General features: G+C 54.8%; 7 protein-coding genes across 7 annotated transcripts; 3 read left to right on the forward strand and 4 right to left on the reverse strand.

The window, feature by feature from the left end:
* Positions 1-8,292: 8,292 nt before the first annotated feature.
* On the reverse strand, positions 8,293-10,843 carry WHR41_06078 (uncharacterized protein). The gene is made up of 2 exons (XM_069374683.1): positions 10,090-10,843; positions 8,293-10,034 (listed from the first exon to the last, which is right to left on the reverse strand). Exons 1-2 carry the CDS (start codon positions 10,592-10,594, stop codon positions 8,512-8,514), a joined length of 2,028 nt encoding a protein of 675 aa, XP_069228787.1. The 5' UTR covers positions 10,595-10,843; the 3' UTR covers positions 8,293-8,511.
* Positions 10,844-10,996: 153 nt separating this feature from the next.
* Positions 10,997-13,572, forward strand: rpn11 (26S proteasome regulatory subunit rpn11). The gene is made up of 3 exons (XM_069374684.1): positions 10,997-11,268; positions 12,318-12,568; positions 12,619-13,572. The coding sequence occupies exons 1-3, from the start codon at positions 11,200-11,202 to the stop codon at positions 13,325-13,327; spliced, it is 1,029 nt and encodes a 342-aa protein (XP_069228786.1). The 5' UTR covers positions 10,997-11,199; the 3' UTR covers positions 13,328-13,572.
* Positions 13,573-14,210: 638 nt separating this feature from the next.
* On the reverse strand, positions 14,211-15,461 carry WHR41_06080 (uncharacterized protein; the record flags this gene model as incomplete). Its single annotated transcript, XM_069374685.1, has 1 exon — positions 14,211-15,461. One exon carries the CDS (start codon positions 15,459-15,461, stop codon positions 14,211-14,213), a length of 1,251 nt encoding a protein of 416 aa, XP_069228824.1.
* A 589-nt stretch (positions 15,462-16,050) lies between these two features.
* On the reverse strand, positions 16,051-17,785 carry WHR41_06081 (uncharacterized protein; the record flags this gene model as incomplete). Its single annotated transcript, XM_069374686.1, has 2 exons — positions 16,051-17,309; positions 17,361-17,785. The coding sequence occupies 2 exons, from the start codon at positions 17,783-17,785 to the stop codon at positions 16,235-16,237; spliced, it is 1,500 nt and encodes a 499-aa protein (XP_069228825.1). The 3' UTR covers positions 16,051-16,234.
* Positions 17,786-18,074: 289 nt separating this feature from the next.
* WHR41_06082 (uncharacterized protein) lies at positions 18,075-19,514 on the reverse strand (the record flags this gene model as incomplete). The annotated part of the gene is made up of 1 exon (XM_069374687.1): positions 18,075-19,514. One exon carries the CDS (start codon positions 19,512-19,514, stop codon positions 18,075-18,077), a length of 1,440 nt encoding a protein of 479 aa, XP_069228826.1.
* Positions 19,515-20,021: 507 nt separating this feature from the next.
* Positions 20,022-24,530, forward strand: WHR41_06083 (uncharacterized protein; the record flags this gene model as incomplete). Its single annotated transcript, XM_069374688.1, has 1 exon — positions 20,022-24,530. One exon carries the CDS (start codon positions 20,022-20,024, stop codon positions 24,528-24,530), a length of 4,509 nt encoding a protein of 1,502 aa, XP_069228827.1.
* A 305-nt stretch (positions 24,531-24,835) lies between these two features.
* WHR41_06084 (uncharacterized protein) lies at positions 24,836-26,524 on the forward strand (the record flags this gene model as incomplete). The annotated part of the gene is made up of 1 exon (XM_069374689.1): positions 24,836-26,524. The coding sequence occupies one exon, from the start codon at positions 24,836-24,838 to the stop codon at positions 26,522-26,524; it is 1,689 nt and encodes a 562-aa protein (XP_069228828.1).
* Between the last annotated feature and the right edge of the window lie 933 nt (positions 26,525-27,457).

Here is a 27,457-nt window from a genome sequence, read left to right on the forward strand (position 1 = left end):
TTGATTCGCATAGATTTGGTTCGGGAGAGGGTCACCTAGGATGGGCGATCGATGGTTTGGGTGACCTCTTTGCAAGTCACTGGGATCGGTTTCGAATTGTGCGGCGGATCCAACTGAGTACGTAAACCTGAAAGACATCTACTGCTTTTTGAGATCCATGACCCTGTAGGATGGAATAGGTTGCTAAGCTCCGCGCTGGATTTCCAGAATTGATTGTCTAAGCCGGGAGCTTTTGTTCTGCAAACTTTTGGGTGGATGGTGTGAGCTGTCACATCAAGGCTCTACTGATCGCTGTAATCTCCGATCTGGTGAGCTCTAGTAGGCTTGTACCGCTCTGAAATCCCCGGGATCGTTTGTTTACTCGGAGGACCTATGTCTTGGGTCATGCAAATATGCGCATAGAAGTGCGGAAATTTCAGGCACCCATGAGCTAGCTTGAAGGGTTTCTACTTGGATACTCTTATCTGTCCAAATATCGTAAGCTGTTACCCTCCGCTCCAACCTGTACGACCGAACGAGGCCTATTGACGCTGAGAGCCTGGTGTCCCATGCCTTACAGACCTTTGCGCGAGGGCTATCGTATACCGCTGAACCGGAAGATCCAATGTTTTGGATTCTCTGCGTTTGTGATGTGTCTTCCACTGCTATCTTGGGCTCTAGACCTCTGCAATCGGTCATTGACGTGGGAAGTGTTTCTTGTTCCTTGTCCAAAACATTCGCTAGGGGCTGTCACGTGCCGAGAAGCCTCCACTCAGGTTCTCGGGGTCTGTGTAGTATTGTGAGCTGCTACCCTCCACTCCAGACCTGTACGATCGATTATTAACGCGAAGAGGATCCTGCAAGCTTCAGTTTGGGGGCCGTGATATGCGAATTCTTGCTCCTGTGAAGTATTATGAGCTGCTATCCTCCGCTCTAGACCTGAACGATCGGATATTGACGTAGGGAGAGTCGCAGAAACTGTCGCTGGGGGGCAGTCACATTCGGAGAAGACTTCACTTTGGATTTCCTTTCCTTTGTGGTACTACAAGCTGCTACCATCCGCTCTAGAGTAATATGATCGATTGATCACGGGGAGAGAGCACTGCAATTCTTCACTGGGGCGCTCTCACATGTTGAGAAGCGCCAGTAGGATTTCCCGATCTTTTTAAATCTGATAAGCTGCTACCATCCGCTCTAGACTAGTATGATTGATTCCTCAAGGGGAGAGAGACCTGCAAACTCTGGCTGCGGGCTGTCACATGCCGAGGAGGTTCCACTTGTGTTCTCCGATCTTTTGAAGTATTTTGAGCTGCTATCATCCGCTCTAGCCCAATGTGATCAATTATTCAAGCGGAGAGACACCCAAAAGCTTTCACTAGAGGCTGTCACATGCCGAGAAGATTCCACTGTGCTCTCCGACATGTAAAAGCAATATAAGCTGCTATCCTCCGCTCTAGACTAGTATGATTGATTATTTACGCGGAGAGAAGCACCTACAAACTTTCACTGGGGGCTGTCACATGTGCCGCTCGCTAGCGTTGCCACCTGAGGAATCGCCAGCGCGCTTGGCCCGTGCTCGCGACCTGCTAAAATGAACCTCCCACCACTCCACCACTCCACCACTCCAACATCCGACAACCGACCATTGCGGGTGACGAAGATGGACGCCTACGGCCATCATCGTGGTGTTAAGAGACGTCGCGCTGACGGCGAGCGCACGGGCCCACTCCCCGCACGGTCAATGTCTAACCTATCCTCCTCCTCAACTTCATCCGACATCCTCGTCGCCTCCGCACATCCCTCCACACATACCCACACTCTACACACCTACTCCACACATACTCACCCTAGACCCACGAACGATAACACGATGCCGGTGACGGCGGTCGTTATTCAAGGTCGACTCGTCGTCAGAGGCATTCCCGGCGACATGTTGACTGGCTTGAACGACCGCGATACCCGCCCTAATAGCCAAAATATTGCGACCGGTCAATCCTCTAGGCGCGGCGAACGATTCTCCGACGATGCCGCGTATCGCAGGGCAACCTTCAACTCGTTCAACGACAACTCAGCTCTCAACGACGACGACGAGGGGCCTAACCATAAAGGCACCTACTCCAAAACTCACATTCTCAAGCACCCGGAGACGCAATGGGTCCACCGTGGTCAAGGTAGATACCTACCAATCTCAGCACTTCTCAATCAAGAACCGAACCGTTCACGCTCAGCATTCACTCCTCGAACCAAGCTCGCCTCCACGGCTCGGTCCTCGGGTAGATCATCACTTCGCCGTCAGAGTGGCGATGTCGACATGTCCGCCGACGACGACGCGGATCATCACTTCATCTCGCAAAAATCACTTCCATCGAAGCGCTCGTCAGACGCTTCGTATTTACTACGTCGCAGGCAGTCTGAAGTCGACCCACTAACACCTGGTGAGTTGCGTTCTGCTCGCCGCGAACGGCGATCCGGACAACTCGCCTCTTTCGGATACGACGACGACCCCGAAGCCGACTCGGAGGACGAAGATAATCGGACCTACACTCGGTTTGATATCGAGACTATGCCTGAATTCGATTGGCGTCATGTTGGTAACGGCTACTATAAGAAACGGTTCCCTCCCGTCGCACCGGTATCTCCCTCGAGTAGCCGTCGCGGATCTAACCGCTCCTATATGAAGGACGACTCCGAGTCACAGGATGCCGTCGGACCTAAGCGCTTCCACTCCTCTGAGCTCTCGAATTACCCGAGCGATACGTTCATCCATTGCGGGAATGGCTGGTACAGGCGCGACTCAACCGGCCAGGCGCTAAACGATCAATCAGCGATTGAGAGTAGCGATGATGAGCCGCAGACAGACCCGACAAATTCGAAATTCTCCAAGGAGGAGTTGATCGCCTATAAGAACCTACACCCTGATGCTGGGTTCATCCACAAAGGCAACGGCAGGTACGTCCTGAACGACGACTTCGACAACTCGATTCCAAGCATTCCAGCTACAGCCTCGAATGAGCACCCGGGCCAGACTTACTCCAAATCGTATGTCATGTCGCACCCCAACGAGCCATTCTATCATGCTGGCTCTGGTCGGTGGCGTCGTGGCTCTCGCCCGACCAGAACGTCGGAATCAAGGCGCAAGTCAGACAGTCATCGGCCCCTCGTCGACGATGCTAATGTCAGCCCGAATGGGCTTGTGAACAAACAATACGTTCTCCAACACCCGGAGCTCGAGTTCCATCACCGTGGCCAGGGTCGTTACGCTTTCGGTCCGAGACCTCAGGAAACGCCTGCTGTGCCTGCACCTCCTGCTCCAATGAGGGTGGCCAGCCCAACAACCTCCGATGCTGAGCTCGTGGACACTGCATACGTTAAGGCGCACCCGAACCAAACCTTCCACCATCGCGGCCAGGGACGCTGGGCCCGCGGTCTGCCGCCGCCGGGCAGCAGCAACAAGACCGCAGTCCGTGGTCCACTGGCCACCCAAACCAAGCCTTCAACTACCCCATCACAGCCGCCCGCCGAGGACCTTCCCGGCTTGGACGAGCTTGTCATCAGATCGGAAGGCCCCGACAAATTCCCAGCGCTTGACTGGGTATACCGCGGCGGTGGCAAATGGGCTCGTACACCTAAGAAGAAGGAGCCTGCCGTTGCCAAGCCGTCCCGCGCGCGTACTTCCAGAGGCAGGAACACGGCAAGGCACTCCGACTTGCGAGATGACTGGGGCGCTGATGAAGAGCAAGATTTCGAATACTCAGATGATGACTATCAGGCCATCAACGGCGATGGTTTCCAGGAAGCTCCTCAAGACAGCCATCGCTCAAGCATGAACCCCATGGAGGCTGCTGCCCGTGTCGGCTTGATACAAGGTTCCGGACGCTCAGCCTTCACGCTTGATGATGACGATGCTCAGAGACCGAACTTCAAGAGGTCGAGGAATGAGTCGCCGAGACCGGAGAGGGTCACTTTGGAGGTAGACAGGCTCAGTGATGAAGAGAATTACCCTGCTCTTTACGCCAGTGCCTGGCCCGCGCCCAGCAGAGACGAGCCTGTCGACAAGGCGGCTCGCCTCATGCGTTCTCTCTACAAGCCTCTCAACAGCTCCGAGAAATTCATCAATGCGTTGACGAGACGCGATCCGGCAACGCGCCCTAAAGAGGTCCTCCAGGCCACGACCGACCATATGTCGAGGCTGCTGCGAGAGCTTCAGGATGAGTATCTGGAACTGGACAAGATCACCGCACCACACGCACGCATTGCCCGCAAGCCGGCCAGAGGCGGCAGGGTGCCCGTTGACGATGCCGTCTACGAGGACAAGAAGGAAGCGGACCTCTACGACTACACTTTCGACAGCCGCAAGATCGGCTTCCAGAATCCAGAGTTGCAGAAGATCGTTCGCGATGCTGAGGGCCGCGAGCTCAGGAAGCGTCGTCGTGCTCGCGAAGCAATCGAAACCGAGGCCGCTGCAACTCCAGGCGGTGAAGAAAATGCTGCGTTGGCGCCGAGACGTGCCGTGAAGCCAGTCAGCCGCTTCGATGCGATCGCTACCACCTCTACGCGCAAGAAGCGTACTACGACCGGAGCCGAGAAGGCCGCGAGCGAGACGCCCGATCCCACCACTGCTGCCTCTGGCTCGCAGTCGCAGGTCCTGCCTGGTGGTTACGTCGTGCGCAAGGTCGGGCGCTGGAAGAACCACATCCCCAAGCGTATCCGCGAGCTGCGCGGAGACAGCGTGAACGCCACCCAGCCCAACGGCGCAGCATCCGCTACCGTTGACGAGGGCGCCGCCAGATCGGACACACCTGGCGCCGTTTCGGACTCGCCGACTCTCGAGGGCTCGCCTGGTCCAGTCCGCAAAGGCCGCCCGAAAGGTAGCAAGAACCTGCACAAGCGGCGCGATGCCGGCATTCCCAAAGGACCTCGCAAGCCGAAGGTTGTTGCCTCGATTGAGAGCACGGCTGCTCCACCGGCGCCTTCAGCTCCGTTCTACAGGGACCCGATTCTCGCTCAGGCCAACCCATTTGGCGGGTTCGGAGGCCGATTCGGCTGATTTGAGCTCCGTGTTGCTGTCCACTGGGAGGAAACTGACGATTCCTCATTCCTTTTGACTTCAGATTTTGAATAAACATTGGCCTTTGGGGGGCATCAAATGGCTCGATGGACAGCGGAAAGCACAGACGGGGTTGTTCTGGCTATGCTTGTTATGCGGAGTTTGGCTTTTTCTCATTCCTTGATTGTATTACTGAGCACGAAATAGGTGCATTTTTGATGACTTTCAGGATGATAGCACTGAAATTGGCTAGAAATGAGTACTTGGAGTGTAGCTAGCCAGAGAAATGACAATCCCGTCTCACTGCCCATTTCCCTGTATCTCCGGATTGATAATTTCACATGTGCTGCTACCATCAGCTCCAGGCTACTGAAATGCAATTTTGACGCGGAGAGAGCACGAGATCCTGGCCATATTTCTCTAAGTCACCTCGTCTCACGAACACCTTAAGCTGCTACCGTCGGCTTTAGCCTACTGAAATGCAATTGTTACACGGGGAGGGCACAAAATTGAGGCCGCTTTTTGCTGAGTCTGTCATCTCACGAACGCTTATGAGCTGCTACCATCAAGCTCAGCCTATTGAGGTGCAATTTTTGCTCGGAGAGAGTACGAAAACGCGGCCGATTATCGCAAAGTACCTCATCTCCGGAACGCCCTTAAGCTGCTTCCATCGGCTTCAGCCTACTAATTACATGTGATTTTTGCTCGGAGAGAGCTCGAGATCCCGGCTATCATTCGCTAAGTCTTTCATCTCGCCAACGCTTACGAGCTGCTACCATCGGCTTCAGACTACCAAGACGGTATGTTTTTGGTGGAGAGGCCTTTAGAAATCCTAGCTTTTCCCTCGAAGTCACTCATCCCCGGAGCACATATGAGCCGCTACCATCGCCTCTGGACTATTGACACGTAATTTTTCGGCGGAAGAGACCATTTAGAACCTTAGCTTTTTTTTCCCCAATTTGCCCGGTACCTCATCTCACGGGTGCCTCTGAGCTGCTACGATCGCCCCTAGACTCCTGAGAACGCATTTTGAAGGGAGAGATCTCTGGATTCTCAGTAGTCTTTCCTCTCTAAGTACTTTGTCTCCCGAACGTGTATGAGCTACTATCATCGCCTCTGGACTACAGGGAAGCCACTATTCCGCAGAGATGTTATCACATGCAAGCCGACTAAATCATTCATCTCACGAACGATTGTACGCTGCTACAATCACCCATATAATATTTATGGATAATCTTTTGGACGGAGAGACTACTCAACATTACGTGAGTCTATCTCCAAGTGATTTATCTCCCAAACGGATAAACACTACTACCATCACCTATGAACTATTGAATAGTATCTTCTATCAGGGGAAACCTATTTAATACATGGCTAAGTTTGTCTAAATAGTTAATCTCACGATCGTACATAAGCTACTAAAATCACCTGTAGCCTATCCAGAAACGCGTTTCCATAGAGAGAACGTAGATAATTGAGTTCCTCAGTTATAGCTATACATTTTCTTGTAATTCGTAGGTAATTCTATGGATGAATATTCAACAATCTGGCATTCCAAGTAAAAGAGAGTAGATTCAATCTAGACAAGATCGGATAGGATGATAAAGATTACTGGAATGCTACTATTTTTGACAATACTTCGCGAATTAATTCATTAGCAAATTGAGCTGCGAGTTGTCTCACAGCTTGCCTCCTTTCGAGCATGATGGGATTCACGGAAGAGTCTGCACTGCCACCGCCGTCTCCAGACTACTACGAGCAGCCTTCCTTTTGAGATGCCATCACCTCCAAGCATTGAAATATCTCCGATTCCACGTGCGGACTCGAAATATTGCCATGGCCTTCGGACTATCGAAGGGGTGGTTTTCACTCTGAATTGCAAGCCTTACCTCAAACTCGCTCCTTTCACAAATGTCTTTGACTCTGCGAGCGTATAAGAGGTCGCTACTATTGCCTCCGGCCTAGCGAAACGTGTTCCTTTCTCTAAGAGGGCCCAATTGCTTCCCATCCCTCTTCGAAGAATGGCAAAGACGACTCCAACTGCCATAGCGACGTACACGGAAAATACATCGGCGGCGGCGCGACGGAGAAGCATCGGAGGCTGGACCTAAAGAACCGACCACCGCTTCGATGGCCCAAGATGGCCAGGACGATGAAGATCAACCCAATGAAGAACAATCGTGAATTGGTGGCTTCAGAGATCAGTGCATCCAGCTCAATGATCAATGAATGTGATATGCGTCGGTATAGAGCTCCTCTGACAGACTTGGACTGTTCCCAAGGACAAGTCCTTCACAGAATTGAAGGGCTGTCAGGTCAGCCACTCCTTTGATCACACTCACGATAGCATACAGCTGTCAAAATATAAGAGCACCTCGATTCCAGATGTCTCCAGGCCGAGGGAGAAATTTGTCCCGCAATCACCTTTGGTTCCTCCCCCAGCCTACTGCATATGGTGACTTTCAACAAGACAGAACACTGCTGGACCATTCATCTTGAGCACTTGCAAACGATCAACGGAGGGCATTTCGAACTGCACACAATCCTGCAAGCAGCCGCTAGCGGTGTACCGACTGTGTCCAATCATTCGCCCGGCATCTGCGAGTGTCGATGGACAAGGCGATCCATCTGCCGGGCATACAGATGGAAACTGGCGCGCTGTGCCGACGTCCTTAAAGGGCTTTGCGAGCCTGAGCACCTATGCGGAAACGCTTTCACCTTCGTTGCATCAAGCCAATCAGACCGTTCCTCTGAGGGTGCTGACAGGAAGACTTCCATGGCTGCAGCGATAAATATGGAGGACTAAGGCTGAACAGGCACAGGCAGCAAACGAACTTCCACCAGTACTGCAAAATTCGACAGATTTGAATGCTTTCTGGGCAGGATGCTAGCGTGACAGGGTGGCAACCTCCTCGGAGGCGCGGATCGACCGAAAGACACCAGCTAGTGGTGTAACGCGTTCTTCCCATGGTCTGCATTGTCTCCGGCAAACCAGCGAGGCGAAGACCAACTACGGAGTCAAAGCCTCTGCTAGGCAAACAACGTATACATGAGCCACCGCGTTCGCGCCTGCGATTAGTCTTGTCACCTCAGACTCAATCCATTTCCTGTTGCGGGCTGTGAGGGCAGCCCTGCGGAAGGACGGGGTGGTGATTTGCTGATTGTGCGCGCGATCTGTGTTAGTCTGATATCGCTTTTGCATGTTTCACCTGCAACACAACAGTCCATCAGCGATTGGAACTGGAGACTTTGAGAGAAAGCCAGCGCAAGGTAATGAATAATGGTATAATGTCCGTTACATAACATGAAAGCAAGTCCGGGTCTCCAAGCGCACGGCAAATCCAGCTATGCGCGACCAGTCCGTCCCTCAAATCCGTCGACGAGCTTTGCCAAGCTCAACCTTATTAAAACTCCGCGAACGCCTCGCTGTGTGAATCGTATCCTGCTGTCCGCCGCATCTTTGAAGATGTTTCCATGGGAGGTGCCTAAGCAGCGGGAGGGCCTCCGGCATTCTCTCCACCGCCGGCGAGCTCCGTGTCGGCCTCGGCCTGAGCGTCCTCGGCGCTGCGCTCCATGATGCCTTCTTCACGCTTCTCGGCTGCTGCCTCTGACATCTCGACATCCTGACCAGCTGTTGATGCGGGAGGGGCGGTGCCGGTGGCGCCTGGTGCCTCGGTGGCTGGGACGTCTGCATTGGGCGCGGGAGATTTTGGTGGGGTTCCAGTTTGGGCAGGTGTGGGCTCAGCGGGAGCTTCCGATGTGGTCTGCTCAGCGGGTGCAGATGTTTGGGGAGCTGGTGCTGGTGCATCGATTTGCATCTCATCGTTTGAAGGTTCGTCGCCGGCGCCAGCAGAGGACTTTTCGCTCGCAGTCACATCGGGCTTAGTCTCCAGAGCCGGAGACTTGGAAGCTGCCTTTGCCTCAAGCAAGCTTTCTTGGGCTGCTGCATTCGCCGCGCGGGTGTCATGTGTGCCATCAAGCGCGGTTGTGTCGTTGCCAGAGGTCTGTGCATCACCGTTAAGACTCCTGGCATCGTCGTCCATGGGAGTGTTTGTGCCACTCTCATCGGCTGGCGCGTGTGGGTTCTGGTAGTCCATGATACCGCGGCGTTTCCGGCGGCCGGGCTGGACTTTGACGCCATTCGCCTCCGCCATCTCTTCGTCTTCAGACTCGCTCAATTCATCCTCGCGCTCGGTCTTCTTGTCCCAGGCACGTTGCGTGTAACGGCGGTCTTTGTTCGTCTCGTCGTCGGCATCTTCATCGTCAAGGCGAGCTTCCTCTTCGTCAAGGGTCTCGTCCATGCCGACATCTCCGCGAGGTACTTCTTGCATCTGAACGGAAGGCACGGCTTGAGTTCTTCGAAGATTCTCCAGGACAGTCTGCTTGATCTTCTCCAGATATTCAGGGCTGTTCGCGTTGTCCATATTGCTGGGCTTTACGTCGAGCTCGAAGTCCGGTGCGTAGTACTCATAGTAGTCGGTGAAGGGAAGATCGGAACGCATATCCTGTCCAACGAGCTGGCCAGTCTCAAAGGCCCAGGTACGGGCGACGTTGCGCATGGTGTATCCACCGCCGCCGAGGACCAAAGTTGGCAACCCAAAAGACTTGACGAAGTTGACACAGTTTGCATGACCACGCATGGACAAGTTGAAGCAACCCAACCTGTCGCCCGAAAGGGAGTCACCACCGCACTGAAGCACGACTGCAGTCGGCTTGTAGTATTCCATGACGCCATTGATCACAGGTTCAAAGATGCTCTTGTAACTGGTGTCGTTGATGCCGTCACGGAGCGGGAAGTTGACAGCGTGATGCTTTCCGTTGCTAACGCCGATGTCCCTAAGTTCGCCAGTGCCAGGGAAGTACTCTCCGTATTTGTGGAAGGAAACGGTCATGACGCGATCGGTGCTGTAGAAGGCTTCTTCCACACCATCACCATGGTGCACATCGATGTCAATGTAGAGCACACGCGGGTGAAAACGAAGAAGCTCGATGATGCCTAGAACAATATCTGATAAATGTTAGCCAATGACCGACAGAAATCGCAATGAAGCTCAGCAACATACCGTTGATGTAACAGAAGCCGCTCGCTTCGCTCTTTTTAGCGTGATGCAGGCCGCCAGCCCAGTTGACAGCGATGTCGCATTTGCCGCGGTTCAACCTTGCAGCGCCCTCCATGCTTCCACCCGCGCTGATGCCACAGAATTCAAATAAACCGTCGAACACCGGACAATCATCACCGACGTTGTATTTGCCTTGCTCCTTGCCGAAGTTATCCATGTTGTCAGGTGTGACGCGCTGCAAGAAGTCGACGTACTCGTCGGTGTGGAACTGTGTCATCTCGTACTTGGAGGCTGGTTTGGCGCGATAGATCTCGAGGTTCTTGTACAGCCCGTAGTTCATGATAAGCGAGTGGGCCATTCGTATGCGATGAGGCTTCATGGGGTGGCCGGCATTGTAAGCATAGTTGCCGACATCGCTGTCGTAGAAGTAGGCGACCTTCTTTGGCTGCGAAGATGCAGCGTTGATGCCAGCACCAGGTGCATCCAAGGGCGCAAGAGAGTTGGCCATGATTGTGAAATAATCTGAGGAATCAAAATCCGTGCTGGACTAGCTGTCGTCTTCAAGAGGACGTGAAGCTGTCACAGAGCTCGTTGTCGCGTCAATGCAGTTGAAAGTCGATGTTGTAAGATTGACAGAGGCAGGAGGAGATTATTTGCTGTAGTCCCCTCACATGCCCGAAACGTAAGAGATCAATGCGTCCTCAGCGACTGAGAATGGTTCTGGGTATGCGATCGTGGGTGTGGTTAAAGTGTGCGATGGAAGCGGTTTGAGACGGATTGATCGCGGCGCAGATGTCCAGAGCTGGGGCGCGGAGAGCGATGGTAGGGAAGCTCTGCCGAGCAAAGTGCGGAACAGGCCCGGCGGAGCTTTGACGCAGACCGGAGGTCGCGTTGTCTCTAAGCACATGGGCATCATCATCATCAAGCACGACTGCCATCGAGACCGCTGCATTTCACGTCAACTCTACCTTTCCTCGCCATCCAACCCACCTAATCTCGTTATACACCCTCGAAAAGATCCTTACGTCCTCCCGCACTGTCCTCGAACCCGGAAGTCCCGCAATTCACCCAGACACTGTGCTCGCCGCAGACGCTCGCTTCACATAATTTACTATGGATCGGTTAACGAGAATGCTGGCTGCCGCTCAAGGCATGGGTGGCGGCGGTGGAGGTCCTCAGCAGGTAAGCCTGAGTTACTGACTTTCCAGTGCGACCATGGTTCTTGCGCGCCTATACGAGTGATCGACCATTTGACCTACTATTATCGCTCTTCACACTAGAGCAAGAAAAGGTGGTGGTGGTAATCGGACATAAACTCAAAGGAGAAGCCAGGATGTGCATTGCGACTGGCGAGAAAGAGATGGGCGTCAGGCGATGCGTGATTGCCTGGACGTTGCTGCGCTCCTGCTCGAGCATCTCGGACGCAGTGGCAACGAACCTCGAGCGCTCCGCTTTGGACACTCTTCCAACCCACATAAGCGCATCGGGAGTATTTCAAAACATTAGTTCAGTCGTCGTGATGGAAAGGCGCCGGGAAGATCATCCAAATGAAGAAGATCGGCACGAAGAGCGGGCACCGACGACGTCCAGCCCGCCCAGTGAAGATGAGAGGAATCGGTCAGCGTCCGCTGAATCACCGTTGCCGCGCAGCTCTGAGTCGTCCAACTCTGGCTCCAATTCGGTTTCCGACAGAACCTACGAGTATCCTTCAGAAGGCAACTCACCTCCTGCACGGCCTACAACTCCCACGTCACCCGCCAATCAGGTTTATCCACTGAACTATACGCGCCCTACAACGTCATCTCGGCGTCGACGTCGACGCCGACGCCGGCGTCGTCAGTCGGTCGAAAATATCGGTCCTCCACGGAATCTCGATCAAAATGAGCCAGAAGCACTTGCTCCCCGTGGCCCTGTGACCGGCACATGGCGACTGTCTCGATCTCGCAGGAACCGAACCGACACGTTTGATCGAGCTCAGCGAGTCATGAACCAGGTGATATCGGAGGCACCAAATGAAGATTTGAGGCGGCAATATGAACACATGAATCAGATGGGCTACGTGGCCGACCATTCGACCTACTTTTACATGTTTGGGCCAAACACTACGCCTGAGAGTGAATACCAACCGTAGAGCGGTCGGGACGTGCTCCGACTATACAACGATGCAAGAACCATGGCGCATGCTAACCACGACTTGGAGGACGTTTTCGCTTACGAAATGCTATTTACAGGATTCGAACATTGTCGACAACGCCGAAACCGTGTACATCTCTTCTCTCGCACTACTGAAGATGCTTAGACATGGAAGAGCAGGTGTACCTATGGAAGTTATGGGACTGATGCTCGGAGAGTTTGTGGACGACTACACCGTCCGCGTTGTGGACGTCTTTGCCATGCCTCAGTCAGGTACCGGTGTCTCGGTTGAGGCAGTGGATCCAGTGTTCCAGACCAAGATGATGGATATGCTTCGCCAGACTGGACGGTAAGTGTATCTGTTGCAAGGGATTGTTGACCATCTCTGACAATTCGCAGCCCTGAAACCGTTGTTGGCTGGTATCACTCACATCCCGGTTTCGGCTGCTGGCTTTCCAGCGTCGATATCAACACTCAGCAATCTTTCGAGCAACTGACACCACGCGCCGTTGCTGTTGTCATCGATCCTATTCAATCCGTGAAAGGCAAGGTCGTCATCGATGCCTTCCGCCTTATCAACCCTCAGACTCTCATGCTTGGTCAAGAGCCGCGGCAAACTACGTCTAACGTTGGGCACCTCAACAAACCCTCGATTCAAGCCCTCATCCACGGCCTCAACAGGCATTACTACTCGATCGGCATCGGCTACCGCAAGACCGCACTGGAAGAGAACATGCTCATGAACCTTCACAAGACTGTCTGGACCGAGGCTCTGACCATGCCTGATTTCGCACAGGAAGGCGAGCACAACCACGCGAACCTGTCCAAGCTCGTTTCTCTGGCAGAGGGCTACCTCAAGCGCGTGCAAGAAGAGACCGAGCTCTCGAAAGAGCAGCTGCGCACACGCTACGTTGGCAAGGTCGATCCGAAGAAGCACATCGAGGCGGTCGGCCAAGAGCTCATCGAGGACAACATTGTCGCTGTCAGCAGGCAGATGATCGACAAGGAGGCTTCTGTGCCCACGCTTGGTCAAGGCAACGCCTCGGCCAACGGCGCAAATGGCCATGCACGTGGCGAAGGCATGGAGGTCGACGGCGAGGATGACTAGGAGATTGTTCCTCGCTGGACCAGCACTTTGCCTTTCATCCACTAATGACGCTTTGGGCGCAGTTGATCGCGCTCTTGCACGCGAAATGGAAGATATGCCCTGCATGCATAGAAAGCTAAGGCGCATGGCGCTTACAGAGGGAACCGGGAAGCCTGCCGTGGCTCTTAATGCTTCTGCACTGTGGAAATCAGGCACCTTGGCTGTTTAGATATGACAATAACAATTGCAATTGCCTCCTAATAAAACGTTCGCTTCATCCCATACCCAGATCAGCTAACCCCTCCGTGCTGCCACACCAGCCCAGTGAAAATGGCAGATGTCCACGAACGGCGCTCCCTCTGAAACCCCCATCACCGATTCCCCGTCCACCCTGTTCACCTTCAAAACGCATCATCAACCCATCATGCACCACGACGCTAGATTGAAGGATTCGAAGCTTGATCCGCTTAGAATGTATGCTTAGGATAACTAAACTGTTATGCTTGACACAACCGCTAGCGGCCGCGCGCCAGCGGCCAATGGCGTCGCTGCCCGGCGCGGCTCAGACACTTCAGGGTCGGGCCAGCGTTTGAGCCTAAGTGCGGGCTTTATCACTTTAAATGTTGCGCGTTACTACTGGGGTGATGATCTTCGCGATGGAGGGCTGGTTGCGAAGTGGGAGGGAAATAGTCGCGCGACATGTTGTGAGACGTGAATTATTCTGGGACGCGGTATTTTGCTGAACGCAATCTCTGAGAGGTTTTCTTGAAGAGAGGTTTGAGAAGATCTGAATGAGGAAAACTAATCATTCAATTTTGTACGCGAGTATGCGAGGATGTCCTGTATACCATCGAAAGAAGAGGGGAGCAGATCGATATTACTTTCCAACATTCGTTCAACCACTTCAGTTGCGAGTCAACATTCCCGTGCCGAAAACCTCCATCTTGATCCTCTCCGCCCCAACACCCAAGTCGATCAGCTGCTTCTCCATCGCTGACATGAAACCTTCTGGGCCGCAAATGAAGTACTGAGTCTTCTTGTCGTCGAGGCACAGCTCTTTGCTGTTGTCTAGAGACTTGAGGCTCACACGACCGGTGTGCTGGTAATGCAAGCCTTGGACGTCCTTCTGCTTGTCAGGATTCCCGATAAAGAACGAAGCAGTGACATTGTCGTTTTGCTTGGCCGCATCCCTCACTTCATTGCCAAACGCTTGAACTGAAGTATTCCTCGCGCCGTGGATAAACTTGATGGGGCGTTTTGAGTCGCTGTCGACAAGAGTGTTCATGATAGAGACCATCGGGGTCAGACCGACGCCGGCGGACAGGAGAACGACTGGGGAGTCATGGTCGACATCAGCATCGAAGAAGAAGTCTCCAGCGGGGTGCGAGACGGAAATAACATCGCCTTCCTTCCTCTCGTCATGCAGGACATTAGAGATGTAGCCAGGATGCGTCACCGCCTCAGGCTTGTCCGCGGGCACACCGGCCTCCCGCTTGACGCTGATCCTGTAGTGATCCGGACTGGGCTTGTCGCTGAGGGAATATTGACGCGGCTGCATCAAGTTGAGCTTCGGCACAGAAGTCATGACTGAGATATACTGGCCAGGCTTGTATGAAGGAAGCTTCTTGCCGTCGACCGGCTCGAGGTAGAAAGATGTGATCTCGTCCGACTCTTTGACTTTACGGGCGATGCGGAACTCCCGCCAATCGTTCCAGCCACCAGTCTGAGCCGTGATTTCGCCTTCCTTCGCGATCATGATGTTTGCCAGCTGCCAGTATGCCGCCTCCCATGCGCTCAAGATCTCCGGCGTCAGAGCAGAACCCAGCACGTCTCCCATGGCGCGCAGCAGGTAGTCACCGACGATCTTGTAGTGCTCTGGCTGGACGTACAGGCTGGCGTGTTTCTGACATATCTTCTCCAAAGCCGGGGCCAGGTTGCCAAGGTCGTCGATGTTGGCTGCGTAGGCGTAGAGCGAGCCGGCGAGCGCGCGGGGTTGGAAGCCGTTGGCCTGGTTGGCTACGTTGAAGACATTGTTGAGTTCAGGGATCTCTGTCAATAGATTCTTGTAGAAGAGTGTTGTAATGTCGTTGCCGTGTGCCTGGAGGACCGGCACGGTAGAGCGGACGATTTGGACTTGTTCGGATGTTAGAGGCATGCTTGTCTGTATGTGTATGGTTCTATGCTTCTGAATATTTCGCTGGGGATCACATACTTCCACTTGCGCGTCCATTGCGTTCTTATATGGGTGGGTCAGGGTTGAGTACAAGGTTGTGTACCGCGGAGATGCCTGCACATGGATTAAGGCGGAGGTAAGACGGGACCCAGAAGAGGCCAGGGTATTCTAAGAAACGACATTCCTGTGACCAACGCTCGCTGGATTTGAGCGCATTCTGTCTTAGTTTGCTGACAAGTGGCTACTGCGAACATGCAAATGTCCGAAGACTTGATACAGAATTCTGTGTTGTAGCTGAATTGTGCATGCCATGCGCTGGAGATGGCGTTGCAGATCTGACGACGTCAGAGTCTGGCATGGACTCCGACGCGCCCAATTGGCGCAAATTCATTAGTCGGGGTACCTAGGCGGCACGTCAAAATACGCAATTATTCAATAAGGTAACGCACGTGGTGCATGGGAACTCAATGAGCTATTTTCAGGGACCGCTATTGCCACGATGAAAACCGTGGTCATCGTTTAGGGCTTACCGGGAAAGCCACTTCCGCATAAAATATTGAAACTTCGGACATTTCAGGATCGGAGGTGCCCGACTTTGATCCATATCTAGAGTCGACGAACATGCGTCCAACGTTGCAATCACCGATGCATCATGAAAGAGGAACTGAGAGTATTATGCAGTGCACCGCAGTCTGCAAACACGCTGTAAATTACTATCGTACAATCGTTACGGCCGAGATGTCGTCTCACGCCGCTTACGCAGGCTTCCACTCAAAACTGTACTTGCCAGTCACGGCTGCACCTGATGGGTCATCTCCCTTCTTGTCGTACATGTGGTTGCCAAAGTAATCGAGCTGCGCCTCGTAGAAGCTTGTGGGCAGATCGACGCTCGTCAGAATCTTCAGCCATTCAAGGGTAGCGCTGAGCGCAGGGATGTTGTGGTCGCCCTCCATGGCCTTCAAGCAAACCTTCTTCAGGTCCGAGAAACCCCTCTTGAATTCGTCTGCGACGGCGGTCTCGTAGAGCGGATTGATCGAGTCCTTCGATTTGTAGTCCTTGTAGATCGGGTGCAGGAGTTTCTCGCTGATGTAGTCGGCCTGGATGATACAGCCGCCAGACCAGATCTGCAAAACGTCGTTGTAGTTGATGTTGAAGTGCTTCTCTTTGTCGGCGCGGTCGATGATGATCATGCCTTGCACGTAAGACGCCAGGCAGCCGAGATAGGTGGCCAGGCGGAGGCTCTCGAGAAATTCCTTCTTCTGAACGCCTTCAAGCGTCTGCGGTGGTGCGTTGCCACCGAAAGTCTTGTTGATACGGCGGCGCTGAGCCAGGTCCGAGGACGCCAGACGCAGGTAGTGCGCAACAGTCATTGTGGGAGCAGGAATGTGCTCCGCAACAGCTTCTGTGTTTGACCAAACGCCAGTTCCCTCCTCGCCGGTGACGTCCTGCACGACCTTGTCTTCGACAGTGTCCAATACTCTTTCACCCGTCTTGGGATCTTTAGTGCGGCAAATCTTCGCACTGATATCTACCAGGAATGTGTTCCTCAGCTCTCCGTTCTCGTTCCAGCGCTGGAATTCGTCACTGATCTCGTCGTTGCTCATTCCGAGACCTTTGATCATGATTCCCCATGCTTCCGAGATCGCACTCATCATGCCGTGCTCGATTCCGTTGTGAATCATCTTCACGTAGTGTCCGGCACCGCCAGTACCGGCCCTGCCGACACAGGGTTTGCCATTCGATCCTTTCGCGGCAACCTTTTCAAGGAGCGGGAGGACCATGTCCAATGTTTCATCGTCTGCAGCAGGGCACATTGAAGGGCCACGTCGCCTGTGATTATGTTAGCTCTTCGCTCGCTAGACAAAATTGGGAGTATCGTACGCAGCCTGGTACCCTCCACTAACGCCCATGCCTACGTATCGGATGCCTTTCGTGACGCAAACACCCATACGCCTTTCGGAGTTTTCCCAGTGCTCATTCGCGGCATCGATGATGATGTCGCCCTTGCTCAGGTACGGCATAAGGCCCTCCAGAACCTTGTCGCCGACAAATCCATGAGGCAAGCTCCAGACGAAGACTCTGGGGTTGTCCAACCAAGCGCACAAGCTCTTGTAGTCGTCGAAGCGTTTCAGTTCGTTTGGAACGCCGTCTTTTTGAGCGCGCTGGATCAATTGATCCATTGCATCGGTCGAGGGATCCTGGAGGCCGACCGACATTCCTTGCTCGGCGAAGAGCTGGGCCATGCCGCCGCCCATGGAGCCGCAGCCGATCATGGCGATCTTTTTAACGTCCAGTGCGGGAGCCATGTTGGTGGTCAAATCCAGACTGTCTGTGAAACAAATGTGTTGGCTAGATGGTGGGTCGTTCAGAGGAAAGTCGGCAACAAAAGCCTCGCGTAGAAGAGCCAAATCCTAGACTGACCGGATGACGGTTGACCTCACAGCACGATCATGCCGCGTTCATGCCGCGGGCGCATCATTCTTTGGTGTGGGGTCAGTGTGACGTTCTTTGGTCCCTTGAAGCTTCGGTCCGAAAGCTTGAACTGCGACCGTGAACCGAGCGAAAGCACATCGAGATGGGTTCGGTGGGCAGCTCTTATTCTTCGAAGCGGTCAAATCGTTCACCTAGTCTGCTCCAGTCGGCTTCGTCGTCGACTTCTTCGACAGGCATCGGGTCGACAGCTGACAAAGGCGTCTCGTCGTTCATTTCGTTCGCCGAATCAACTCGCTCATTCCCAAAGTCCTCAGCAAACGCCACACTCTTTCTTCGTGATGGCTTTTCGGGGTCCTCTCCGTGGCTTGACCTGGTCAATGTTGGTGAAAGCACGTCTCCGTTCCACGGCCTGCAAGCTTTCACTGCCGTCTCTCCACAGCGCAAGCACGTGAAACCCTCGCCTTCCTCTGCTTCGATGCGCTGCGCCAGGCAGACAAAACAGTAGATACAGCCGCACGGTATCGCTTCGTATGGGTTCGTAATGTCCGTCGCTGCGCTGCCGATAATGCCGCTGTTCGCTCCCGCACTGATGACTTCCTGCTCACTTTGTCCTCCAGCCGGATTCTGATCCTGATAGCAGATCGCGCAGGTCCTCTCTGGCAAGAAGGCGAGCTCTCCCTTGTGCAAGTCGTCCTCGTCTTCCCCTTTTGAGTTGCCATACACGAGGTTAGAAGTAGTTTGTCCGAACTTCTTCCACGCTTTCGCAAGCCACCTCTTCCATCTGCTTATTCCAACCAGAGGCAGCAAGAAGAGCAGGAACTCAGTGAAGGCATGCCAGACAAGCTGTCGGTTCAGGTACTCAAAGCTGACCTCTCTGTTGGTCTGGTTGGTCGAAGGTACGAGACGCAGTCGAAGAATGCGGTCCGTCAATGTCCGGTATCTGCCGTTGTAAAGGAATATGAGGAAGGAGAAGAAGGCCGCGATATTGTGGGTGTTGGTAGCCAGTGTTGTAAGGTGGCTCAAGCGTTGTATCATTCGTGATGGCTCATCGTATCCGTTTTCCAAGCCCGATAAGAAGCCTTCCCACCGCGACCACCCATATCTGCCCCCGACTGTGATGAGTCCATACGCCGCCCGCTGCCACTTGGTCGCTTCCTTTATCGCGTTATCTTCCGACCGCGCATCAATATATCTCAGTCCTTGCAAGGAAGCACCATAGCTGGCTCCGTGATCCCAGATTGAGAGCTTCCACAGCGCAGCTCTGAGCGCAGCACCAATTTCCGCAGCCCAGTCGTCTTTCAAATGCGCTCCCAGAAGCTTGAGTCCTTCGCCGGCCTGGTTCTTCAACAAATCAACAAGCTCCTCGTCCAGAAGTTCTGCGTCGACTTGCCCAACACGAAAAGCAGGTCGGGTTCCGAAAGGTGATTTGATCAAGTCCCATACACCAGTCGCGCTGAACGCGGCTGTCCTTAAAGAAGGTGGGAGGCGGTGCAAACGCTGGTTGCGTTCATGTTCCTGTTGCAGGGCGAGAGAGCGCTGGTGAGCAGCGGACGCAGCGCGTCGAGCGAGTATTCGCTGCTGCGCGGCGGCAAAATCGGTCATGACCGTCGCATCCCAGAACTCCGAGTAGGTCTCTGTTAAAGAGAGGGGGAGCGCGAAGGAGTACGTGGAAAGGGACGCGACCGACTGAATGTGAGCGTTTGGGCTGCCTCGGCCCAGCGCGCAGTCCATCCGAGGCCGCCAAGCGGACTCGGAATCGCCTTCCAAGCCGGGGTTGCGTTCACCAGCCACCAGCGAAGGCCGACCAGAACGGACCCGTCAATCCATCGGCATCAGACCGCTGGTGGCACAGACCGCCGACGTATGGCCACTTCGCCCATAAACCATTGACCACCATATCGAGGCATTGCTGCAGCCTGAGTCATTCTTCAGCTGCTTGGTCGACTCGGTACGCCACACCGGTGTCTCGATCTGTGCCATCTGCATTGCAGGAATTAGGCAGACGCGACGGTCATCGTCATCACAACAAAACCATCGCCAGCAAGTAAAATGCTGCAATGCTTCTATTGAAACCCGACTCATTGACTTGGAATATCTGTCGCCATCAACATGGCCCAGATCGCCTTTGGAGGGGCACCTTTTGGCCCACATGAGAACATCACTCTTTCGCATATTGCGCCCATTGACCAAACAAAGGTCTGTTGGAACGATCCTTGGGACACCAGAGGAGCCAAATTTCAACCATGCTTCGTACCAGTCATCGCAGCTTTGCCTGCGCTCGTCGCTGCCATCGTACTATTCTGGAAGGCGTTGCGGATGGCGATTCCCTGGAGACCTAAGTGGACTCTACCTTTCATTGACGAGAGCCCCGACATGTATCTCGACGAGCTACTGCTTGCCGCAATCAGCAAGACTAGCGGATACCTCATCATACTCTGGGGTCTGACGGGCGCTGGGTGCGTCGTCTCTTTCGCCAAAGCGACCGTTGCATGGCCTGCTGTGGAAGGGTTGTTCCAATGTGCACCTTGGTTTCTGGTCATTGGAATGCTCATAACACAGAGACCGCGGACGACTCCGGTGTCTGTTCTCGTCATTTTAGTATCGTACATCCTCTGCCAAAGCGTGGTATTAGCAAGCCACAACCACGCGTCCAGGACACAGCTCGGCCTCGATGGCACATCGTTGTCACTGAGTGTACTTTCCGTCTTCATTATACTCATGATGCCTCTGAGGGATCCCTCTCTGCCATCACATTCGATTGCTAAGCCTTTCACTGAGGCTACTTCAGGTTTACGCAGCCCAGAGGACAACATGACCCTTTGGCAGTTCATGACCGTCTCGTGGATGACTCCCCTGATCCGCGTAGGATGTCAGCGGCAGCTACACGACGAAGATGTCTGGCAATTGGGGCTCGAGTTTCAACACCGAGGCCTTCACGAAAAATTCAGGCGCCTCAAAGGCACCGTCATGCAGAGATTGCTTCGCGCGAACGGCATCGACCTGGTCATCATTACATTGCTGGGCATACTCGAAACGGTCTTGGGATTCACCATTCCCGTCTTGCTCCAAAAGATTTTGAGCTCCATGCAAGACGTTACCGCGCCGAAATCAGCGGCACTCACATACGCAGCCATTTCTCTGGGCGTTCAGCTTGTCAAGTGCCAGTCCGGTGTATTCTCGCTCTGGTTTGGGCGGAGATGCTACGAACGCTCGAGAGGTGAAATGATCACTATGCTGTACGAGAAGACCTTGGGGCGAAAGATCAGCTTCAATCCGCCGAAGATCAAGTCCGAAGGCGACGAGCAAGCGGGAAACGGCGCTGAGGCGAATGGAAACGGTCACGCGAAAATCGAAAGGACGTGGACGTCTTGGTTGGGCAGGCTTTTTGCTGTTTTCAAGCGCGGTAAGAAGGTTGAGGATACCAAGGAACCTGCCTCGATGGGCAAGATTCTTAACTTGATGCGCAACGACGTTTACGAGGTTGCGCAACGCTTTTGGGAATTTCAAAGCTTGGTCACAAAACCGCTAAGTGTTATCTTCTCTCTGACGCTGGTCGTCAATTTCCTCGGCTGGCCGGCAATGCTGGCTGTAATCTTGATGATTACTGCACAGGTCACGAATCTGATCCTCGTTCGGTTTCTGGTCGCCTTTGAGACACACCGCAGGAAAGCTACCGATGGCAAGCTCCAGATTGTGTCACAGTTCGTGGAGGCGATCCGCCATCTGAGATGGTACGGTTGGCAGGATGCATGGTTGAACCAAATCATGAGCGCCCGTCAAAAGGAGCTGAACTGGCGCATTGTGACAGGTCTCTGGGGCTTGTTGATCAGCTTTGTGAACTCCCTAGCTCTCGACTTATCGCCATCCGTCGGTTTCTTCGCTTACACCGTCATCGGCAAGAAGCCTCTCACAGTCGACATTGCTTTCCCGGCTCTGACACTCTTCAACCTGCTCACCAACAGCTTGCAAGATCTCCCTGGGCTCATCACAGTCCTTTTGAATGCCTACGTGGCCGTCGGTCGCATCGAAGATTTCATGGCAGAGCCGGACAAAGACGAGATGAACACCGTTGCACACGAAGGCGATAGTCTCACCTTGGAAAACGCGACATTCGCATGGCCAGGCACGCCTAAGCCCGTCCTCCGCGACATTAACCTCGCATTCCCCGAAGGCCTCAGCGTCATCTGCGGCGAGGTTGCAGCTGGCAAGACTGCACTGCTTCAGGCATTGCTCGGAGAGTTGGACATGCTGGATGGCAAGCTTACAGGCCCGAGCGAAGCTGTCGGATACTGCGCGCAAACGCCTTGGTTGCAGAGTATGAGCATCCGCGAAAACATTCTCTTCTCTGCGGAGTACGAAGACGAGCGGTACAGAGATGTTCTGGACGCTTGCGCGCTTACGCCGGACCTGCTGGAGTTTACGGCGGGCGATTTGTCGTTCATTGGTGAGAACGGCATTGGACTGTCGGGTGGGCAGAAAGCGAGAGTCGCTCTGGCACGTGCTGCTTACAGCCGGTCGAAGATTTTGTTCTTGGACGATCCTCTTTCAGCCCTTGATCAGCAGACAGCAGAGTCGATTGTGCAGAAGCTGTTCGCTGGACCGCTGATGAAGGGTCGCACAATCGTGCTTGTCACTCATCGTGTTGATCTTGTGATGGGCATTGCAACACAACTAGTGGAAGTTGAGAATGGAAGGGCTATTGTGCTGGATAACGATGCACCACCGCCTGACTTCTTGCAGCGTACGGTATCGAATGTCTCTCACGACGAGGCGGATCAGAAGCAAGCAAAACAACGAAAAGAAGCTGCGGTCCCCGCAAAGTTCATCGAAGACGAGCACAGAGCAACAGGCGGCGTCAAAGCCTACGTGTATTGGGAGTATATCAAGGCTGGCAAATTGAGCTGGTGGGCTTTGCTTGTTCTCGCTAACATCGCGTATCGCCTGGTTGCTCTCGCAGGAGCTTGGCTGCTCAAGTCGTGGGGCGAGGGCTACCAGACAGAATCTTTCACTTTGAGCGCTCTCAAGGAGACTCTTGTCAATGCCCGTGGATCCGGGGTCTTCGACTGGCTACCGCCTCCCAATGAGAACATCAACCCGTGGGTTCTAACCTTCTTCATCATTGGACTTGGCCGCACAACAGTCTTCATCCTCATCCGTGGCATCATGATCCTCATCATCTACACGGCGGGCAAGACAATGTTCCACGACATCATGGTCAAAGTCAGCCATGCCAACTTCCGCTTCTACGATGTCACGCCTGTCGGACGACTCATGAACAGAATGACCTCCGACATCAACGTCATTGATGGCAATATCAGTGAGCAGTTCAGCGCTGTCACATGGCTCTCCATGTCCTGGATCTCTGCCGTGGCGGTCATTGCGACGGTCACGCCGACTTTCTTGCTTTTCTCAGTCGCTTTGACGGCAACTTTCATCCTCATTTTCCGACGTTTCTTACCGACTTCGCAAAGTCTGCGACGTCTGGAGATGGTGTCGCTCACGCCGTTGATGTCCAACTTCGGCGAGCTCCTCAATGGACTGGTAACCGTGCGTGCCTTCAGAGCGCAGGATCGCTTCCAAGACCGAGTCATCCGGGTTGTAGACACATTCCAGAAGATGGATCACTTTTATTGGTCATTGCAAGCGTGGCTCATGTACCGCTACGATGCGCTCTCGGCCATCTCGACGTTCCTACTCACGGCCCTTGCTTTGGTCACAGGCATTTCGCCAGGTCTGACTGCTTTCTTGCTGAACTCAGCCCAGAAGTTCGTGAGCAGCACGCACTACTTGTGCAAGCAGTACGGCCAGCTACAAATGGAGTTCGTTTCCGTCGAGCGTGTAGTCGAGCTCCTACATATCGAACAAGAACCAGAAGGCAAGATTCACCCGCCAGCGTGGTGGCCTTCATTTAGCGGCGACATCGTCTTCGACAACGTCACGATCAAATACGCACCGCATCTCGACCCGGCCCTCGCCGGCGTCTCGTTCACCATACAAGGCGGCTCCAAAACCGCCGTCATCGGCCGCACCGGCTCCGGCAAAAGCACGCTCGCGCTCACCATGCTCGCCACAATCCTCCCCTCAGACGGCAGCATCGTCGTCGACAACGTCGACCTCGCCGCCGTCGACAAGCAGATCCTGCGCACGCGCATCACCTTCCTCGCGCAAGATCCAGTCCTCTTTCCCGGCAGCATGCGGCAGAACCTCGACCCGCTCGAGGAGCACTCGGACGAGGCCTGCGCGGGCGTGCTGCAGCGCGTCTGCGAGCGCCAGGGCTGGTCCCTCGACACACCAATCGACGGCGGCGGGCGCAACCTGAGCCAGGGCCAGAGGCAGCTCGTGGGGCTTGCGCGGGCTGTTCTGCGCCGGAGCGCGATTATTATTCTGGACGAGGCGACGGCGAGCATTGATGTGGAGACTGCGATGCAGATCCAGCAGGTGTTGCATGAGGAGATGAAGGAGAGTACGGTGATAACCATTGCTCACAGGCTGGAGGCGGTCAGAGGTGCGGATTATTGCCTTGTGTTGGGCAAGGGCAAGGTTTTGGAGCAAGGGCCGGCGGAGCAGATGTTGAGGGAGAAGCGTGAGAGGTTGGAGAGGGAGGCTGATGAGGATTGATTGCGAGGGAAGGAAGATACATTACGAAAAGCCGACGGATAGACCAGGTCAATCAAAAGTAGGCCGTTCATGACCTCAATCAAAAGAATGCTCAGATCAATAACCGATACATACCTGCCCGAGACGTGTTGATGTCCGTGACTTTAATTCGTTGGGTGACGAACGCCAAGCGGCCTCCTCCGCTCTGCTCCGCAAAGTCGAAGCTCGTGAAAGTGTTCGAGCGAGCCATCCTCCGCCAAAAGGGTCACGGATGCGACTGCGCGACCCGCCAGCATCCCTAATCCTGTCGCTACATCACCGCCAGCATGTTCACGAGAGCTGCTCTGCGTGCCGCCCGGCCATCATTTTCCAACGCCTCGCGCGCCTACGCACAGTCATCACGGCCATCAAGACCGCCTCCTCCACCCAGAACATCGAAGCCGCCGCCTGCGCCTAGGCCCGCGCCTGGCAAGAAGGGCGCAGCCGCCGCCGGTGCCGCAAAAGCAGCTCCCAAGGCGCCGGCTCAGCAGCCCGAGGCGCAGAAGAAGGACATCGACGAGCCTCCCGCGGACAATGTGAGGAGCCAGGCACAGGAGGCGCAGGCGAGCGCCGAGAACAGCACACAACCAGACCCCAATGCGCCTTCAGAGGCCGAGACGCCCAAGGGCCCTCTGCCCGATCTGAGGCACGGCATTCCCAGCACCTTCGACTTCGAGTTCGGCGGCGCGAAGAAGGACCCCAAGGTGGCTGAGACGGAGAAAGAGCAGAACGCGGCAAACGACATGGCGCAGATGGAGGCCGAGGCCGCTGAGGCTGCCGGTGGACGTGGGAAGAAGGGCGGCGATGAGAAGGAATACTCGCGATCAGATTACGAGACCTCGCTGGACCGCAGACGAGCCCAGACTTTCAACTACATGTTCCTGGCTGCTCTGGCCGCGGGTGCTGCGGGCGGCGCATACTTCACTCGTCCTTTCGGCGCTGATGAGGAGGTGCCTCCTGGTCTTGAGCCTGAGGTCGCCACCGGCTGGGGACCCAGCAAGATGTACGCACGTGTGCGCGCGCGTATGGGCAACCAACTCGGCTACTACACCGAACCTTCGTTCCCTAAGCTGCTCCCTACCGTGCCTGAGAACCAGCGCCAGCCTTTCACTCTCGTTCTCTCTCTTGAGGACCTGATGATCCACACCACATGGGACCGCAAGAACGGCTACCGCACTGCGAAGCGCCCCGGCATCGACTACTTCATCCGCTACCTCTCGCAGTACTACGAGCTCGTCCTCTTCACCTCCGTCCCGATTGCCATGGCCGACCCGGTCATCAAGAAGCTCGACCCCTTCCACTTCATCATGTGGCCGCTCGGCCGTGAGGCCACCAAGTACGAGAACGGCGAGTACATCAAGGACCTGGAATACCTCAACCGCGACCTGAGCAAGACGATCATCATCGACACTCACGCCCCGCACGTCAAGAACCAGCCGACCAACGCCATCGTGCTCCCCAAGTGGAAGGGCGACCCCAAGGACCCGCACACTAAGGACCTCGTCGGCCTGATCCCCTTCCTCGAGTACGTCGCGACGATGGGTATCGACGACGTGCGCCCCGTCATCAAGTCCTTCGAAGGCAAGGACGTGCCCGAGGAGTTCATGCGCCGCGAGAACGAGGCGCGCAAGCGCTTTCACGAGCAGCTCGAGCAGCAGAAGTCCAAGGCGCCCAAGTTCTCGCTGGGCGGCATGCTGGGTGCCAACCTAGGCATTAAGGGCGACAAGATGGGCGGCGGCATGGTTCTCGCTGATGGGCAGAGCGTGGCCGAGGGCCTGGCGCAGGGCAAGATGCTCAGCGACCAGATCCGCGAGCAGGGCCAGAAGCAGTACGAGCATCTGGAGAAGCAGATTCGCGAGCACGGCGCGCAGTGGCTGAAGGAGGAGGAAGAGGAGACAAAGAAGATGATGGATGCGCAGGTTAAGGAGATGAAGGGAAGTGCGTTCTCTTGGTTTGGCGGCAGCAAAAAGGAGTAAGAGCGTTTGTGTGGAAGAGGCTTTCGGCAGGATATATGAAGACTAGGGATTCTTCACTCCTATTGAGATGGTTTTACGGACGGCTGGATGCATGGGTGCATTGAGCGTTTCTCGGCGGTGTTTTATGGACGCTGTATTGCTACCTTCTTTTTCATCTTGGCCCGAGTCACGAAGAAGCGTGGGACAAGGCGCATGTCCGTTGTAAGATAAGGCAAAGAAAAATGTACATCACGGTTTCCATTCCACTCGAGGCGCCTTCTATGCCTCTCCCGCCATATCAAGACACCAGCGATCGCTCATAGCGCCAACATGACCCCCGCAACGCCCACCATCGCCCACCCAACACCTCCCACTCTCGCACCCACCGCTCCAGCACCCACGGCTCCAGAACCATTATCAAGCCCACTGAAACACTCCCCACCATCCTCCCTCTCCCCGTCCTCCACCGCCCTAACCTCAAAACTCCCCACCCCAATCCCCAACCCCAGACACTCCCCCTCAACCCCACTCACACACCTCATCCCCCTCACCTCATCCGCGCCCCGCGCACAATCCGGCTCCGCGAAAACGCTCAAGCCGCGCACCGCCAGCTCGCCGACCTCGCCGAACCCGCTGTCCACGTTGCCGTCGTTCGGCTGCTGATAGCGGACGTTGGTGTAAGATTCGCTGGGGTCGAACGACTGGAGGCCGGAGAGGGAGTAGGTGAAGGGCGGGACGGTGTGGCCGGGGCGGGAGGCGTTGAGGAGGCCGGCGGTGGAGTTGGCGGTGAAGAGGTTGGCGAGGTTGAAGCAGGTTGGCGCGAGGGGCGTGGAGCGCGTTGTGAATGTGAGGGCTGTGGAGAAGTCGGTGGTAGAGTTGCAGGGCGATGGGAGGAAGGTGAGGGTTAGGTTCGTGCTGTTTGAGGAGCGGTCAGTGGGTTGGTTGAGCGGGCGG

This window comes from Cladosporium halotolerans (genome assembly GCF_011745625.1).
Source record: "Cladosporium halotolerans strain TM138-S3 chromosome Unknown Sca18, whole genome shotgun sequence".
Lineage (NCBI taxonomy): Eukaryota > Fungi > Ascomycota > Dothideomycetes > Cladosporiales > Cladosporiaceae > Cladosporium > Cladosporium halotolerans.

Excerpts from the sequence above, each read along its gene's own strand:
- rpn11 (XM_069374684.1), top strand. The coding sequence starts at position 11,200 with ATGGATCGGTTAACGAGAATGCTGGCTGCCGCTCAAGGCATGGGTGGC. Across the intron at positions 11,269-12,317 it reads GCGGTGGAGGTCCTCAGCAG|GATTCGAACATTGTCGACAA; the intron begins GTAAGCCTGAGT and ends TGCTATTTACAG. Across the intron at positions 12,569-12,618 it reads ATGCTTCGCCAGACTGGACG|CCCTGAAACCGTTGTTGGCT; the intron begins GTAAGTGTATCT and ends GACAATTCGCAG.
- WHR41_06078 (XM_069374683.1), bottom strand. The coding sequence starts at position 10,594 with ATGGCCAACTCTCTTGCGCCCTTGGATGCACCTGGTGCTGGCATCAAC. Across the intron at positions 10,035-10,089 it reads CGGCTTCTGTTACATCAACG|ATATTGTTCTAGGCATCATC; the intron begins GTATGTTGCTGA and ends AACATTTATCAG.